Here is a 16,585-nt window from a genome sequence, read left to right on the forward strand (position 1 = left end):
CATCAAGAAGCACTCGATCCAATCATCATACTTTTCATGTAGATATGAAACTGAACAAAACGTTAGATGATTGGATCAAGTATTTATAGGCATCGGATTGAGCTGATTTTTCATGAGGGCCTTTGAAAAAATGTTTTAAATTTAATGAACGGATCAAATCGTTTGTGTGGGACCCATAGTGGGCCCGACATCTCGATCAGTGCAAGATCTGTGCATTTTTCATCTGTGTAGGTATCATTTCTGTATTCTGAATAAGTAAAGAGAAAAATAATAATAATAATTGAAAGAAAAAATTTATTAGAAATCATTAAAAAAATGGATCTAAAGTTCCAAGACATGCATGGGAGCGATTGAAGTGACACTAGTCACACAAAATACCAATACCAATTCGTGTCTCAAACCACCAATAACTTGTGGGCTTAGCTCACACCACCTCTCCCTCTCTCTCTCTCTCTCTCTCTCTCTCTCTCTCTCTCTCAAATGGGTTTTTGCTGGGAAGTCTAGTATTCTGATTAGGTTTTTGCTGCACACAAAATGCTTTGCCGGTTGCTCAGTAATTGAATCCTCCCTCTTCATTGGTCTATTCTCACACTCTCACTATAACTTGTAAGCAGCCATTTCTCCCCTTTCGCTTTCCCCCTATCAAATCTCACTTCACTCTCAACTTACAATACCTGCTCACAACAACTGTTAATGTATAAATTGGGTCAGTTCTTACACTTGAAATCGCCGGAGCAATCTCAGATTTTCATCACCCGATCGATAATCTCATCATGGCCTCTTCAATGCTCATCGGAGCTGATAATCTCACACTCCTCAAAGGAGCGTCCCCAAATCAGTTGCGCTTCATTCGGCTCCAGTATTCGCACAGAACCCATTTCCCCCAAATCATCACACAAACTAGGGCTGCAACAAGAACCAAAACCCTAGTCCTCAAGTGCAGTATCTCGGCCGCCAGACCAGTTTCTCAACCCAGGTTCATCCAGCACAAGAAGGAGGCGTTTTGGTTTTACAGGTTCCTGTCCATTGTTTACGACCACGTGATAAACCCTGGCCACTGGACCGAGGACATGAGAGACGACGCACTTAAGCCGGCTGATTTGAGCGATCGGGGCTTGGTGGTGGTGGACGTTGGTGGTGGAACGGGGTTTACTACGTTGGGTATAGTGAAGCATGTGGATGCGAAAAATGTGACGATTTTGGATCAGTCGCCGCACCAGCTGGCTAAGGCGAAGGAGAAGGAGCCGTTGACGGACTGCAGGATTATCGAGGGGGACGCCGAGGATCTTCCGTTCGATACTGATTATGCGGATCGTTATGTTTCTGCTGGGAGGTACGTACATTGCTCCACTTTTGCTCTTTGCTTAATTTTAGTCACTTCACATGTGCAGACACCTGGTCACATGTGATGCGTTTTAAGTCTGGAATTTGGGATGTGAAAGCAAAAAATAGGGGAGGAGAAATTTGAGTTGGCAATTTTTCATTTTCGTCGGGGCTGTTTCTTTAGATAGTTAGAGCATCTCCGGCCCTTGATTTTAAATTGGGGATGTTAATTTATTTTTTAGACTGATGTGGTATTTTGGCATTTTCAATTTGACATCAAAACCTCCTCTCCAACTCTTATATCAAATTCTATTTATTTTACGTCAAATTATTCATTTCCAACTCTTATGTCAAAATAGAAATAGTCATTTTTTGAAATTTGACAGGCAATGTATATGTAGTCAAAGTTGTCATGCTTCATTCCCCTTCATCCATGTCAAAAGCCACGTAGGATTTGGCCTAAAAAAGGCATCTGGGTTGGTTTGTCAATTAGTGTGAAATATTACCGTTACAAACTCCACATCAGATTTGAGATCTTCCGTTGGAGATACTCTTAGAAGAGTAGTTTAGGATGTGAATCATTTCGGTTCGGTTCGGAGTGAAATTTCTTAAAATCGATTTGGTTCGATCCAAATATAACTAGGACCGATCCCAACAAAAGTTGAGCTCGGTTTGGTTCTGGTGAGTTCGGTTCGGTCGGAGATTTCGGTCCGCCCAAAATATTAAATTTAAAGTGTATATATGTAATATATATATATATAATATAGTTGGTCGGTTCGGTTCGGTTTGGTCCAGTGAGAATCACAGGAAACCAAGACCAAACCGATTTCGGTTTTTTTCGGTCCGATCCGAAAAAATTCTGCCATCACCCCGACCAAAAGCCGAACCGATCGATCGATTTTTTCAATTTTTTTCGATCCGTCGGATTTTGTAACACCCCTAATTTAGGAAGATAAAGTGTGAGCAAGCCTCAAACCTAGAGTTCACCACAAATGGGATGTTCCATCAGGAATGGCAACGGGGCGAGGCGGAGCGGGTTTTTGCATACCCCGACCCGACCCGAAAATCATTACCCACCCCTGCCCTGCCCCGCCCCGCCCCGACCTCAACCGGGTTTTTTTTGGGGTACCCCCGTCCCCGCCTCGATCGGGGAACGGGTTTACCTGTCCTGCGCCGTAAAAATTAAAAAAATTAAACTATAAGTAAAAAATTAAAAAAAATGCAAAATAAAAATAAAAATAATCTAAAAAATAAAAGTTTTGAAATTATTTTTGTGTCTTTTGGTATCGCGGTTTTATCTAAACTTTTAATTGCAATCAGTATTTTAGATACTTCATTCCATTTCTTTATGTGTAGGATTTATTATAAATATTTGAAGAAAACTTTTAAAAAATCCACTAAACACCAATAAATATCATTTTTTTTTTAAATTTGATTAGACTACTTGACAGTAAAGGGACATTGTTTTTTGGATTAATGCTAATAAAATTAAAGGACATGTATATAAATATATATACATATATAAATAAATACATATACATATATACACACACGCGTGCCAGGGCGAGGTCGGATAATTTCGGGTCTGGTATTTCGGGGCGGGTTTAGGGGCGGGGTACTTTCACCCCGAACCTGGGTGGGTTTTGGAAATTTTACCCCGACCCCGACCCGACTCCTGAAAATGGAGTGAAAAACCCGCCTCGTTCGAGGCGGGGCAGGATGGGTTTGGGGCAGGGCGGGTACACTTGTCATCCCTATGTTCCATTAACTTTCTCTGTTTCTTTGTAAGTGTACATTATGGAAAGACATACAGTTTTTGAATAAAAAATAAAATACTTTCGCACACTATGTCTTCAAGTTTTTTTTATTGAATTAAAGATTTCAATTAGCTCTTTAGATTGGTGGAATTTTTTTTAAGACTTCGAAAATAGGTGGTTGGGTAGGTGTTTTGATTCTCTCTTGAGCTAGGTGTTTTAGGCTCCGTTCCGGAAACTTTCTTAAAAAATAAGTACTTATTTTGCCACTTCTAATTCAAAAATAAGAAGGGGCATTCCACAAAATCCTTCTTAAAAAGTTCATTTCACATTTTCAAACTCAAAAATAATGTAAATGAAAAAAAAAATTCAATTTTTTTTGCCCCGTATTAAAGATCTCAATGAGATCTATCAAACAAGATCCATAGTAGTAGGAAAATTATTTGCGTAAACACATGATTTTTGAGCTTGAAGTTGCCTCATACAAAAAAAAAGACTGTTGCTATGATAATGGGCGCCGGCAGAGGGAAATCGTACCAGCGGCAGCGCCGGGCCGTCTCCGACCACCGGACGGCCGATCCGAGCCGTCCAAAAATTCTAAAAAAAAAAACCAAGGGGGCTCTCGCGAGAATCAACAGCATCCAAGGTGTGTAGGGTGCTTGATCCGAGCACCCCTTTTCCGTGTATATATGAACCCCCTTGGTTTTTTTTTTTAGAATTTTTGGACGGCTTGGATCGGCCGTCCAGTGGCCGGAGAAGGCCCGGCGCGGCTACCGGTACGATTTCCCTCCCGCCGCCCATTGGTACCTATATAAATTCTACCAAAATAATTACCCTCCTTATTTTCCGGAACAACCCTTTTTATTCAACAAAAAATAAGTTCTTTTTTTTGTTTCTGGAACCCCAGCCTTAATACGTTTAGCCGCAAGACTTACCAATAGCGCAGTCCTGTTGCAGCTCATGCAACCAGCCACGTGTTAGGAAGAATGCTAGTGTAGCCTACATATGTCATTTCAGCACGAGGAGTGCTAGAGACAAAGAAAATACCCTTAAAGTGTACATGAACGGCTTAGATTCGCTGCACCATGAACGGCTTAGATTCGCTGTGCAGCAAATCTAAGCCGGTGCAGCAAATCTTAGCCGTTCATGTACACTTTAAGAATTTTTTCTTTGCTTATTTTCTTTGCACTTAGCATTAAATATCAGGAGAGTTTGGTAAAATAAAAAACTCAAAAAATTTAGGGTGACAGCCAGAGTTGAGAGATGGGGTGCCGATAGAAAAGTATTGATGGCGCACTCGGGGTTCTACATAAGTGAACGAATTAGTCAAGTTCTTATTGATATTCAAATTGAGTTTATGTTTTTTTGAAACATTCTTTTAAAAAAACGTTAAAACAATGAATTGCTCGGGTTGGTTACGTAGGACTTGATATGAATTCCATGCCAAACAAACAATCTTTTTCTTTTGAAAGTGGGGTGTCAAGTGACACCCTCCTCCCCTTTTAGCTCCGCCTCTGACGGAAGCAACTTCGAAACGCATTCTAAAAAAAAATACCTTCGTAGTTGTGCACATAGTGGTTTGATGCAGGTGGACCAATGTGTATGGAATGATTCCGAAGTGTTGCTTGGATGCAGATGGACCAACGTATATGGAATAATTCCGAACGTAGTTGTATCAAGTGTAGTGGTGCTATATTTTAAAATTTTGTTAGTATTAATAATGACTTGTGGGCTAGTACTTTTTTCCCAAAGTTAACCTATAACTTGGGCTTAGCTCACACCAAACCCTCCGGGCCCTCTCTCTCTCTCTCTCTCTCTCTCTCCATATCTCTTTCGCGTTTTCTCTTCACCCACTCTCCTGCACACAAGAAACCATTGCTGTTGGTCTGCCGTTTGCTCGCTAATTGACTGCTCCCTCTTCATTGGTCTCCTCTCACTAAACTTGTAAGCAGCAATTTCTTCACTATTAGTATTTTACCCAGTCAAAAAATACCAGTCCACTCTCACAACTTGTGCATGGTTTATATAAATTGACTGAGCCTTTACTTCTCACTCTCCAATTCACTGAGAATCAATCTCACATTTTTTTCCACCCGATAATTTTCATGGCCTCTTCAATGCCCATCCGAGCTCAAAATCTCACACTGATCAAAGGAGTAGCCCCAAATCGGTTAGGCTTCGTTGGGTCAGATTTGCGTGGGAATCAGGTTTCACTACTTAGGGCTCGAACCAATACCCTAGCCCCCAAGTGCAGTCTCTCAGCCACCAGACCAGTTTCTCAACCCAGGTTTATCCAGCACAAGAAAGAGGCGTTTTGGTTTTACAGGTTCCTGTCCATTGTTTACGACCACGTGATAAACCCTGGCCATTGGACCGAGGACATGAGAGAAGACGCGCTCGAGCCGGCTGATTTGAGTGATCGGGGTTTGGTGGTTGTGGATGTTGGTGGTGGAACAGGGTTTACTACGTTAGGTATAGTGAAGCACGTGGATGCGAAGAATGTGACCATTTTGGATCAGTCGCCGCACCAGCTTGCCAAAGCGAAGGAGAAGGAGCCGTTGAAGGAGTGCAAGATTATTGAGGGGGACGCGGAGGATCTCCCGTTCGATACTGATTATGCGGATCGTTATGTTTCTGCTGGGAGGTATTTTGCTCCATGTTTAGCCCTTTACTTCGGTAACTTCACATACATAGTCGAGTTTGTTGGTTTTGTGTAGCCTAAATTGGTTTAGTTTGCGCTGCGCTGACTATTCGGGTTTGACTTGCCTAGTCAGGTCGCGGGGTTCACGGGGTTCAGGAGGGAGCACCCCCGGCTGGGGCTCGGGTTTTCAGGGACTAAGCCCACGGCAGGGCTCGAGAGTAGTGCCCGTAACCTAGACAGGGGTATTACAGTAATTGATGATATAAACCTAACACAACCGATGTAATTTGTATTCCGTTTTTCAATACATAATGAAAATTCGTGTAAGCTGTAGATGTACTCAACTACACAGTTGGGGAACCACGTAAAGATTTGTGTTATGCGTCTTTGTTATTCTTTTTGAATTCATTTAAGATAAGCCCATCAACTAAGAAATACAAGCATAATTAGTAATGTTTGCCGCTAAAAATGCAACGAAAGTGATCTTCTAAGTGACTGTTTTAAAGTTCCGCTTGGGTCTCGAAAATGTCTGGGCCCGCACTGACTTCAGTCGCTTCACATGCATAGTGGAGTTGGTGTTTTGGTTTTGGTTTGCGGTATTTTGTTGGTCTTAGTATGTGAATCTCTCGAGCTAGATGTAGTCTTTTGTAGAGATGTTGATGTGTGTAGTTTGTTGGAGAGTTTACCTTAAGCTACTTGGAACTGAAAGTTGAATCATTCTAGCAAAATGGCTATAAAATAAAAGGATAATTTTTTGACATTCATAGTTGAGAAGACATTAGATGACAGATGTTTTTTTTATGGCAGTGTATGGGGAGTTTTATGGATACTGTAACGTTATATTGAATCCGTTATACGTAGTCAACAGAATACGTGGGAGGGAATTTTGTGTTTTGATGTATAATTGAAGGGAGACCAAGAGGTTACCTAAGATGCATCCTTCTGAGGAATGATGCTTGGGTTTGAGTCTCTTTGTGTAAGATCGAGTTTCCCTCTAAAGATTTCTCGTCTCCCTCTGTAGTAAAGTAAAAACTTGGTGATTGAATGATCTTCTAGGGTACAAACAAGTAGTGAGGTGAATATGGAAAGTGATATGAATCAGTAGTTGATGTCCAATATGAAGAGTGATATTATATGTACGTATTCATAGAGTGATTAATATTCTTGGTAGTCTTTCTTATAAGGATTTGGCGAATGTGTTTTCTCAGTATAGAGTACTGGCCAGACCCACAACGTGGCATCAGAGAAGCATACAGGGTTTTGAAACTTGGAGGGAAGGCATGCTTGATTGGTCCTGTGTATCCAACATTTTGGCTCTCCCGGTTCTTCGCAGATGTGTGGATGCTCTTCCCAAAGGAGGAAGAGTACATTGAGTGGTTTGAGAAAGCTGGATTTAAGGATGTTCAGCTGAAGAAGATTGGCCCAAAATGGTACCGTGGGGTTCGTCGCCACGGGCTGATCATGGGATGTTCGGTCACTGGTGTAAAACCTGCATCCGGTGATTCTCCTTTGCAGGTAATCATCTCTGTATTCTCATGGAGTGTGCTATTTTTTTATGCCAATATACAAGTCATCGTGTTAAATCTTTTTTTGCATCTTGAGGAGTTTATTATTTTTGATGGGGGTCTTTTTGTGGTTCTGTCTAAAGGTGGCTCTTGCTCTCATGCTAATGCTACTATCACTTGGATTAGGGACTTGTCTAACTGTATCGCTGGAGTAGCTCTTGACATTTAATTGCATGAAGTACTTTACCCTCACAAAGAAATTTGCAGCTATTGGTTAAATGGCTGAACTCATCATGATATAAGTTCATTTCAACTAAGTAGGATTTAAGTTTGAGAGAAGCATTTTACTTTTCAAGGTTTGGAAAATTGATTTGTAACGTTATAGGCCAACCCCGTGCAATTGAATCTCTGAAACATCTTACTGCTGTTTCTAGATTACTGTTATATGTGCATTTCTAATATATTTTGGGGAGATATGTTTGATTAAGTGATAAGGGGTCAGCCCTCTGCTTTTGAACACAGAAGCATGAATTTGATGATATACCTGAGGCTGAATATAATTGTTGCTTAGTGCTTAATCAACAAATATGTGATTTCTTCAACCGCTGAAGCTCATTGCAATTCCTTTCTGTCTCTCTGGATTTACCAATCTTTTTTCATCACAGCTTGGTCCGAAGGCTGAGGATGTCTCGGAGCCTGTCAATCCACTTGTCTTCCTGCTGCGTTTCCTTCTTGGTGCCACAGCAGGAATGTACTATGTATTGGTTCCCATTTACATGTGGCTCAAGGATCAATTTGTTCCCAAAGGTCAACCAATTTGAGAGAGTTTGCGGTTAACTTTCAGGGCTGCTTATGACACTTCCTCTTTGCATTAATGTTTGCTGTTATGATACCCGGACAATTTCTGCTGTTGTTTCCTATGCTTTCTTTTTCACCATCTTATGTTCATTTTGTCCTCTGCAATATAAAGGTCTCTGCCTCACCAGAACCCTTGCCTGACATAAGTCGGTGTTGAGGCTGTTTGTTCCTTGAATTATGGTTATGAACCTGGGGTGCAAAAGCACATAAACAAGTCATCGGTTAAAAGTGTAGTGTGAATTCCAGAACACTTGAACAGCAACCTCGGCACGAACACACTATGGTGGGCCAAGATCACAGCAGTAAATATTTCCTCCAAGGGGGAACCCTGTTTGTGCATGCCCTGGGTCAGAACCTTTGTGCAGCATTTCGACCGGATCTGTTGATATTTGTGGAGGGGAAGACCCGTTAAGGAAAAGGAAATTAAATTATGAAGAAACTGCTGAATGTGGATCATAAAAACCATTAACTTTTTCGAAAACCCACAATCGAGACCCAGCCTTATTTGGGATTTTCACCTTATGAGAAGAGTAGTACCATACACTGATGCACTTCTCACATACACAGGACTCCCAAGATTGGCGAAGGTCTTTGGCAATTCCCGGTAGTCACCTCATTAAAGGTCAGAACGAGATTCATTTGCCATTTTTGAAAGTTCGGAACAAATCAATCATCAGAAAGAGTCAACCGTCCAAATCACGTCCCAGTTCAATTATAACCAAACTCAAAAGAAAGATCACAAAGGTTAAACATGGTAATTGAAACTACTCAACTCAAGGCAAAGCAATATCAACCTCAGTAGACAAACGTTACAGTTTGCTTCCAGTTGCCTAATAATTTTGTGGTAAAAGAAAAGGAACAAAAACGGATATCCTTCCCTCATTCTACTCAACGCTAGTTTGCACCGATTTCAGGACTGATATCACCATAGGAAACCAACCCCCTTTGTCCACCTGGGGAGCTTGATCTAGACCGGCTGGGGGAAGTAGATTTCACGGTTTTAGGAGTTGCCTTCGGTACAGCAATAGGTGATCTAGAGCGGCTCCTGGAGCTTGAACTCGATCTTCCTCGCCTTGAACGACGCTGCTTGTCATCCAGAGGAGGCCCAAGACGAGATCTCAACTGGTCACTTAATGCAGGTCGCCTATCTACAGGGCTAGGGCTTCGTATAGGGCTCCGGCTGCGATTCCTGTCACGATTACGCTTGAAATCTGGGCTTCGAGAGTTGCTTCTACTTTGACTTCTCCTGTTTCGATACCTATGAAAGAGGAAATATAAAACTCATTGCTCCCACATAACGGTCCTTGTTATGATGAAATAACAAAGCTAATTGCAGGAAAATACTCCCTCCATGCTAATTTCTTTTGCCCACTTTCAATAGACATGTCTTACAGTCTTTGAACCAGGCCAGCTTCAGAAATAGCTATAGTTTTTTAGCCAGTACTGTTGGATTTACCGCTTCTCACAAGACGATGCGGTCATGCAACATCACGATGGTGAATAGAAATAGTTAATTGAATTTGACATTAAAAGTTGGTGGAACATGGAGTACAATGCCAGATCCCTGTGTGCGTGTACATGTGTGTGTGTGTGTGTGTGTGTGAGAGAGAGAGAGAGAGAGAGAGAGAGACCTGGCAGGGCTCCTTCCTCTTTGGCTTCTATAATGTCTTTGCGGCAAGCGATCAGCGTAACTTCTATAGCTCGAGTATCTAAAGCAAACCAGAGATGAATTTAAGCCAACGGCAGTCTTAGTATAACCAGGGATTCCCCCGAATGTATTATTACTTTGAAATCTTACCTATCACGATTCCTCTCATGAAAATTCCTTCCACCAAAGTTGTAAGACCTACGTTGTGAGCGCTCTGGAGATGGGGTCCGGTATCGCCGTGCAAATGAAAACTTTTCCGTAAAACCACGTCCTTTTCTGACACGTTTAGGAGTGCCATTAGGAGATCGACTTCCCGATGCGGCCCGACCATGATTAGAAGCAGACGGGTCCGGAACTTTTTGCGAAGGACTGCCATTTGGACTCCTCAAAGACCTACCGCTGTTTTCGTGACCAGACTTCCTGTCAGGGTTTCCACTATCATTCTGGAATCTTGGACTACTTGTGGCTCTTCTGGGACTAATACTCCGGCTGCTGCTACGCCTAGACTTCGGCCTCCCTCTGGGGCTTGGAGTCGGGCTCCTGCACATGATAAGTAAGATACAGCGGGTACGCATCTGACAGTCAACTGACCTCAAAAAGCAACAAATGAAGCCAATGTAAAATTGCAAATCCTTCCTCAATTCTGTCAATTGTGGTAAACTTCCCACAAAATCACTGCTCAAATCTTTCTATATTGATATATCAGAAGGTATGCCTGCCTTGTCTCTTCGTAAGAAATGCTCCAATCAATAAATCTCTCATTTACCTAAAAAGAGAGGAACCAATGCATGTGAGGAAGAGATGTAGGCCAATAGTAAAAACCTGGATTTTTTAAGGATATCTGTATTATCATGTTGATTGGCAGATTTATCAGCTTTATTCTCTGTAGCGTGACCATTGTTCAATCGTTTATCCTTCTGCTGAAATTCTCCCTCTTCATGAGAAGATTTGTCCATCATCTTCTGCTTGCGCTCCTTCTGCTGCACCATGAGAGTTTCTTTTCCTACAAAGGAGGGGAGTCGGCCAAGGGTCAGAAAACCACCATCAGAGGTGGTTAAAATTCAATGTGGAGGCCTTGGTATCAAACCATGCCTAAACCAAGAGGTACATTAATACATGTCAAACAATAAAAATTGTAATAAATATAATACCACGCTTCCGTGCATTTGCTACATTTTCATCATCAGAGCTGCGGGCACTGCTACTTGAACTTGAACTTTCAGTATCAGTTGAACTCTCTGAACTCCTGAAAATAGGGCACGGTTTTCAAAAAGGAAAATGGTCAAAAGATGACATTAAGTAGAATACAGTATACCAGATATGTGTAGCTACAGTTCCTTTGAATTGCAGGAGAGAAAAGAAAAGAAAAGAAAATTATTTGTCACCAAATCTCACTACTTTCAGGGAGAAATGGAATGGGCCTTTATGCAAGTACCAGTTCCCACCATCTCTACTCATCCAAAAAAGTGAAGGGGTTCCCTTTTCTCATCATCTCACCCGAATTAACCCAAAGAGAGCGTTAAGATGCACTTAATCCAACTGAAACCATACCGTTTGGATTTTCCCTTTGATCTTTTACCACGCTGACCTCTTGTCCTCTCCTGTCGTCTACCCTTCTGTTTCTTCCGATTTTGGGTTCTGGGCCTCTTTGTTGACCTCCTTTTCCTACGCCTTTCGTCAGCAGAAGAGCTTGATGAATAAGAATCCGATTCAGAATCAGAATCTGAACCTGAATCGGAATCCGTCCCTGAAGAATAGGAATCCGAATCGGAGCTGTATGAGTCCGATGAAGAATCTCTCCTTCTCTTCTTCCTATTGTCTTTGAGCAATGGTTTGCGTCTTCCCTTCCGTTGCCTATCAGAACTATCTCCAGAGGAGATGGCTTTAGCAGATTTTTTCTTTTGCCCTGAAAGAAGAGGCATCATGAAGATCAAATAGTCCAGGGATTAGAATCATAAGATTAGTTACAACTAGTGATCAGAAACAGAGCAGTACCTTTCTCTGCTCCATCTGCATCTTGAATTTTTTGTTCAGATGTCTCACCACAATCTACAATTTTTACTAGTCCAGAAGGTTTCCCATCAGTCGTTCCCAACAGTTCAATTTTCTTAACCACATCCATTCCCTTGACAACCTTTCCAAAAACAACATGCTTGCTGCAATAAGAACACCACCAAAATCCAAATTGGGGATCTCTAAGTGAGCGAATAGCAGTAAGAGGTAAAGAGGAGAAGCACAAGAACAAAGATAAACGTGGTTAGATATGACAAACCAAATTTCTGCACAAAACAAACACAACATCATATACCCGTCGAGATGAGGTTGGCGCTTGAAAGTTATAAAGAACTGGGACCCATTTGTGTTCCGACCACTATTTGCCATAGATAGGAGGCCAGGGCCACTATGATCCAGCTTAAAGTTCTCATCTGCGAACAGAAAAGAAAATGCCCTAAACATTATGAATCCATAAGTGAGCTCAGTATCAGAAAAACAGGATAAGCGAGGGAAAGATATAAAATTACCTGCAAACTTTCCTCCATATATGCTTTCTCCACCAGTGCCTGCAAACCATCAAAAGGTCGTGCCTTACAAGTCTATGCATGAAGACGGAATTAAACAGAATCTGCATTCACCGAAGATGAAGCAACGAGGAAAATAGATACCATTTCCGTTTTGAAAATCACCACCCTGCAGAGACAAGGAATCAGTATTAAATCACAAGTGATGTTCAAACATGCATATACATTCCAAAATATTTAGTATTATGGAAGAAACACCAGAAATAAGACTCGTTAGTTTCTAATGAGTACTATGAAGAGCAGTGGGAGTTATCCAGACGGATGAAACCAAGGACTTTCGGGGAGGTCTGCAGCAAGCAGGCCAAAAGTCAAAAGATACAGGCATTCCATATGCAGAGAAGAAAATTCAACTCTTGCAGAGAAGAAAATTCAACTCTCAGATGAGATACAAAATTGTTAGTAGATATTTGGGAACTTAGCAGCATGTAACCTCATCACAAGACGAACCATACCATGCACTGCAACCAAGCAGCGCCCAACATGGATGCATCACTAGATAAGTAAGTAAGGGTATTCATCATAGCATGTGTTTCTCACTCTAAAATAACCTCCAAATACCTTTGGCAACATGCTCGGGGCATGAATCCACCAATTATCAGATGGAATTTAGATGCTTTTTGTAGAAGCTAAGGATCAGGATCATAGCATGTAGTTTTTGAATCACAATTTACAAGTAACTTTGGCAACATACCTGGGCCATGAATCCACTAATTATGCGATGGAATTTAGATCCTTTGAAGTGCAAAGACTTCCCAGTAGAAACTCCAATGCCCTTCTCACCTACAGAAAAAAAAAAAAAAAAAAGATAACGAAAATCCGCCAAATATGCTGGTCCAACAAAAAAGGATGGTTTCTCATTCACTAATCAGAACAATGATAGAATTCGTGAAACAGGCATTGACAAAAAGACACTACTTCTTTGGGCCAAATACACAAATTCTCCTTATATTTCAGACAATTGTCCAAACACCGTTAACTTTGACGTTAAAAAGATTAAAAAAAATACCCTCTCTTCTAACCAATTCTCCTCAAGGTTTCAATAACCGCCGCCTTCTGCTACCTACCTCCACCCTCATCACTTCCTGTCAACCTTGAAATAACCAAATGTGGACATGTGCAATTCTGTTTATGTACTAGACAGTCAACTAACGGAGGTCGGTGTTCCAATATTGGCAACAAGGGCAGTGTAATTTCTCCAATATTGACAAAAAACGTAAAGGAGCGCAATGTAATTTCAATAACCACAAAGGAGATTCCCAATTTTTCAAAACCCTAAGGAGAGGTGCGTCTTCCGATATTGGTAGCAAAAAGTAAAGGAGGGCAGAGTAATATCAGTAACCAACCACAAAGAAGATTCCCTAAGGAGAGGTCAGTATCCTTTTTTTAGCACGAACAGATAAGGGAAATGAAAAAGCCATTCACGGTGACCAGAAAATTATAGGTTTTGATAGTTCATAGCCAAGAAATATTTCTTCATCCCAAGTCTAGTACCCAGCCCCAGCCCCAACCCAAAAAAAGTCATCAATAATTCTTACGCCAACACTGTCCCTGATGGTCCTTCCTCTCCTTCAAACTACGGCCTCCACTATATTATTTTACTAATTGATAATATCAGCTAAGGAAGTTGATAATTCAAAGTCCTTTTGAGGTAGCAGCATGAACCTCCACACCAAGGGTTCATAACAAGGGATCATAGTTTTAGAAAGCAGAAAACATTAATAGCTCTATGCCTCTATCAGCTCAGCTAGCGTATCTGCGCCTGAGAGCAGTTAACAAACTAACCATTATTCCTCCCAAGCGAAAGAATTCTTCCTTGACAGAAAAGAATGGAGTTCACCATAGAAGCAAAATAAGACTCAACAACCTACCTGTACAAAGCGCCCTGAAATTCTCAGCTGTCTTAGGAACAACATCAGCAAAAAGCTGCATTTAAAAGAAAACATATTTATCAGCATCAAAATAGAGAAAAGCACCAAATAATGTTCATGATAACAGATGACTACAGAAAAATGATATAGCAACTGTATAAAGAAAATGGCCATGGAATTACCTCAATAGTAATCCTTTCCAAAGGATTCCCATCAATAGATACATCCAAGAATACAAGTGGATTATTCTTCTTACTCATCTCTCCCAACTCTGCTGACATTGAAAACGAAACCTTGCAATAGTCACATAAAATACACACTACAGAAACATTAAAATTATTTTCCGTTGCTTCAGATAGCACAACAAAGAATTGGACCTCTATGTTTCACATATTGCCGATGTCATATAGACACCTAACAACCACATGGTAGGAGTTAAAATCACTACAACCATTTTCAAGTGGACCACTTTGGCACGGTTTGCAAACTTTAGAGGAAAGTTTAATAGTGTATAGTTAGAACTGCATGAACCAAATTGACAGGTGGGGCAACTACCATGCAATATACCCAACACTTTTACATAAACCTTTCTTCCAAAACAAATGAAACAACAATCGTTCCTGTACTCACATCATTACCTCAATCACTCACAATTTCACAGATATGCTTCATAAATCGCATACCAGCAAAACAGCAAACCCACAATTCCAATAAATTCCGTAAACTACGGGTAAAAATTATATCGTTACGCCATAAATACACAAAGGGGACACGAATCCAACCCTAAACCCCAAGTGTGCACTCAAAAGCCTTTATTCCAACTCAAGAAGCTCAAACGGAAGAAAGTGAAATAAAGAGACAATACTACTCCATCAAGACAAACAAAAACATGAATCCAAAACCCTAAACCCTGATTGTTTAATCAAACCTCTATTCCAACCCGAGAAGCTGAAACTGACCGGAGGGAATGACGAGAAAGTAATGGGAAGAACTCGAAGCCTAAGAAGTTCCGAGAGGCTGAACAAAGCGAACCTTGAGTGAGCGTTACAACTGATTTGATAGCCGGAAAGAAAAATCGGCAGCGAAGCCCGTCAGTTCCTCCGATGAGAGAGGAAATCCGCCGTCATGCTTTGCGTGATAGAACTAGTGCGTGCGTGTGTGTAAGAGAGAGAGGAGTAAAAGCTTCATTTTTACAACTAGAGTACTTTTCTTTTCTAGGGTACTAGCGTTTTCGGGTCGAGGCTGCGGATCCGGTATAGAAAATAGGATTTCCCCGCCCCCCCCGCCCTTTATATTACGGCCTTACGGGATATTTAGGTTAACCAAAAGATTCTAAAATTAACGATCAAACGAATAAATTGAGGGGCCTATTTGGATGCCACAATAGAAAAAAGTATTATAATATATACCATTCTAAATATGTGGGCCTTCTTCTATGGTGTGATTTGGCAAATCAATAATCGGGATATCTTAATACCCCTCCTCCATAACCCTCTAATACCCCCTAACAAGGCTTATACATGGCTAGGGAGGGAGCCGGCAATGTGAAATCCCCCCTTATAATACCTCATCTCTCTTTCATTCAACTACAAAATAACATTATCCTCCATTTTATACCTCATCCAAACTAAATATTATTTAATCTTCCGTCTTATTAATGTGGACCCACCCTTCTTACATAATACCCCCTACTATTCAATTCCACTTCTTACATTATACCTTCACCTCATCCAAACGAACCCGAGAAATTGGAAATAATGAAGACAGCTTTGATTCAAATTAACAAATGCAATTTTTTCTTAAATAAGAACAAAAAATAAAGCATTTGAATTATTTGGCCCATTAATAGCCCAAAAAGACGCTCCATTATTGATGAAAATTATATGACCGGATCACATTAGAGTACATCATGTCGTAATCAATACTATATGCTGGGGTGGGAGACTGGGAGGTAAATCAATACAATGGTAAATTATACTCTATCCGTCTCAAAATGTTTGTCCGATCAAAAAACGGAGTGTTAAAAATAATGTAATTTTTTTAAGAAAAAATCTAAACTTTTTTCACAAATTAAAAATACTCATTGATATCTAGTAAGTTGTTAAAAAACTTTTGATTTTTTCTTGCAAAAATTGTATTATTTTTAACACTCCGTTTTACGGACCGGACAAACATTTTGGGATGAAGGGAGTAATAATGTCTGGGATTAAGGCTGCAAATGAGCCGAGTCGAGTTTTGTCTAGTTTGAACTCGACTCGTTTACAAAATGAACAAAAAATTTGAGTTCGAACTTGACGAGTTGAGCTCTTAACGAGTCAATTTTTTTCCGAATAAGCTGAGTGAAAACGAGCCAAAAATTCGAGCTTGAGTTCACATGCTACTCCGTTCAGAGTGCAAAAATATTACCCT

General features: G+C 40.8%; 2 protein-coding genes across 7 annotated transcripts; one reads left to right on the forward strand and one right to left on the reverse strand.

Moving 5' to 3' along the window:
• Positions 1 to 368: 368 nt before the first annotated feature.
• On the forward strand, positions 369 to 8,224 carry LOC131322104 (2-methyl-6-phytyl-1,4-hydroquinone methyltransferase, chloroplastic-like). 2 transcript variants are annotated; one of them, XM_058353257.1, is made up of 3 exons: positions 369 to 1,333; positions 6,927 to 7,233; positions 7,889 to 8,224. In XM_058353257.1, the coding sequence occupies exons 1-3, from the start codon at positions 774 to 776 to the stop codon at positions 8,042 to 8,044; spliced, it is 1,023 nt and encodes a 340-aa protein (XP_058209240.1). In that variant the 5' UTR covers positions 369 to 773; the 3' UTR covers positions 8,045 to 8,224. The 2 variants fall into 2 exon arrangements, with proteins under 2 accessions (XP_058209240.1, XP_058209248.1); XM_058353265.1 differs by lacking the exon at positions 369 to 1,333 and adding an exon at positions 4,831 to 5,721.
• Positions 8,225 to 8,761: 537 nt separating this feature from the next.
• LOC131322075 (peptidyl-prolyl cis-trans isomerase CYP63) lies at positions 8,762 to 15,379 on the reverse strand. 5 transcript variants are annotated; one of them, XM_058353224.1, is made up of 14 exons: positions 15,209 to 15,379; positions 14,359 to 14,447; positions 14,177 to 14,231; positions 13,000 to 13,088; positions 12,393 to 12,417; positions 12,252 to 12,290; positions 12,038 to 12,155; positions 11,725 to 11,885; positions 11,281 to 11,635; positions 10,881 to 10,975; positions 10,552 to 10,732; positions 9,880 to 10,269; positions 9,713 to 9,790; positions 8,762 to 9,339 (listed from the first exon to the last, which is right to left on the reverse strand). In XM_058353224.1, exons 2-14 carry the CDS (start codon positions 14,434 to 14,436, stop codon positions 8,976 to 8,978), a joined length of 2,028 nt encoding a protein of 675 aa, XP_058209207.1. In that variant the 5' UTR covers positions 14,437 to 14,447; positions 15,209 to 15,379; the 3' UTR covers positions 8,762 to 8,975. The 5 variants fall into 5 exon arrangements, with proteins under 5 accessions (XP_058209207.1, XP_058209198.1, XP_058209225.1 ...); XM_058353215.1 differs by having other exon boundaries at positions 14,359 to 14,469; positions 15,209 to 15,349; XM_058353242.1 differs by having other exon boundaries at positions 14,359 to 14,450; positions 15,209 to 15,345.
• Positions 15,380 to 16,585: the final 1,206 nt, after the last annotated feature.

This window comes from Rhododendron vialii, chromosome 1a, assembly GCF_030253575.1.
Source record: "Rhododendron vialii isolate Sample 1 chromosome 1a, ASM3025357v1".
In the NCBI taxonomy this organism is placed as follows: domain Eukaryota; kingdom Viridiplantae; phylum Streptophyta; class Magnoliopsida; order Ericales; family Ericaceae; genus Rhododendron; species Rhododendron vialii.

What these genes read in the sequence shown, in the direction of transcription:
- LOC131322104 (XM_058353257.1), top strand. Translation starts at nt 774, where the DNA reads ATGGCCTCTTCAATGCTCATCGGAGCTGATAATCTCACACTCCTCAAA. An exon ending in CGTTATGTTTCTGCTGGGAG is followed by an intron (nt 1,334 to 6,926) that starts GTACGTACATTG and finishes GTGTTTTCTCAG; the next exon opens with TATAGAGTACTGGCCAGACC. An exon ending in CCGGTGATTCTCCTTTGCAG is followed by an intron (nt 7,234 to 7,888) that starts GTAATCATCTCT and finishes TTTTCATCACAG; the next exon opens with CTTGGTCCGAAGGCTGAGGA.
- LOC131322075 (XM_058353215.1), bottom strand. Translation starts at nt 14,457, where the DNA reads ATGTCAGCAGAGTTGGGAGAGATGAGTAAGAAGAATAATCCACTTGTA. An exon ending in TGCAGATGGAGCAGAGAAAG is followed by an intron (nt 11,636 to 11,724) that starts GTACTGCTCTGT and finishes CTCTTCTTTCAG; the next exon opens with GGCAAAAGAAAAAATCTGCT. An exon ending in GATATCCTTAAAAAATCCAG is followed by an intron (nt 10,270 to 10,551) that starts GTTTTTACTATT and finishes TATCATGTGCAG; the next exon opens with GAGCCCGACTCCAAGCCCCA.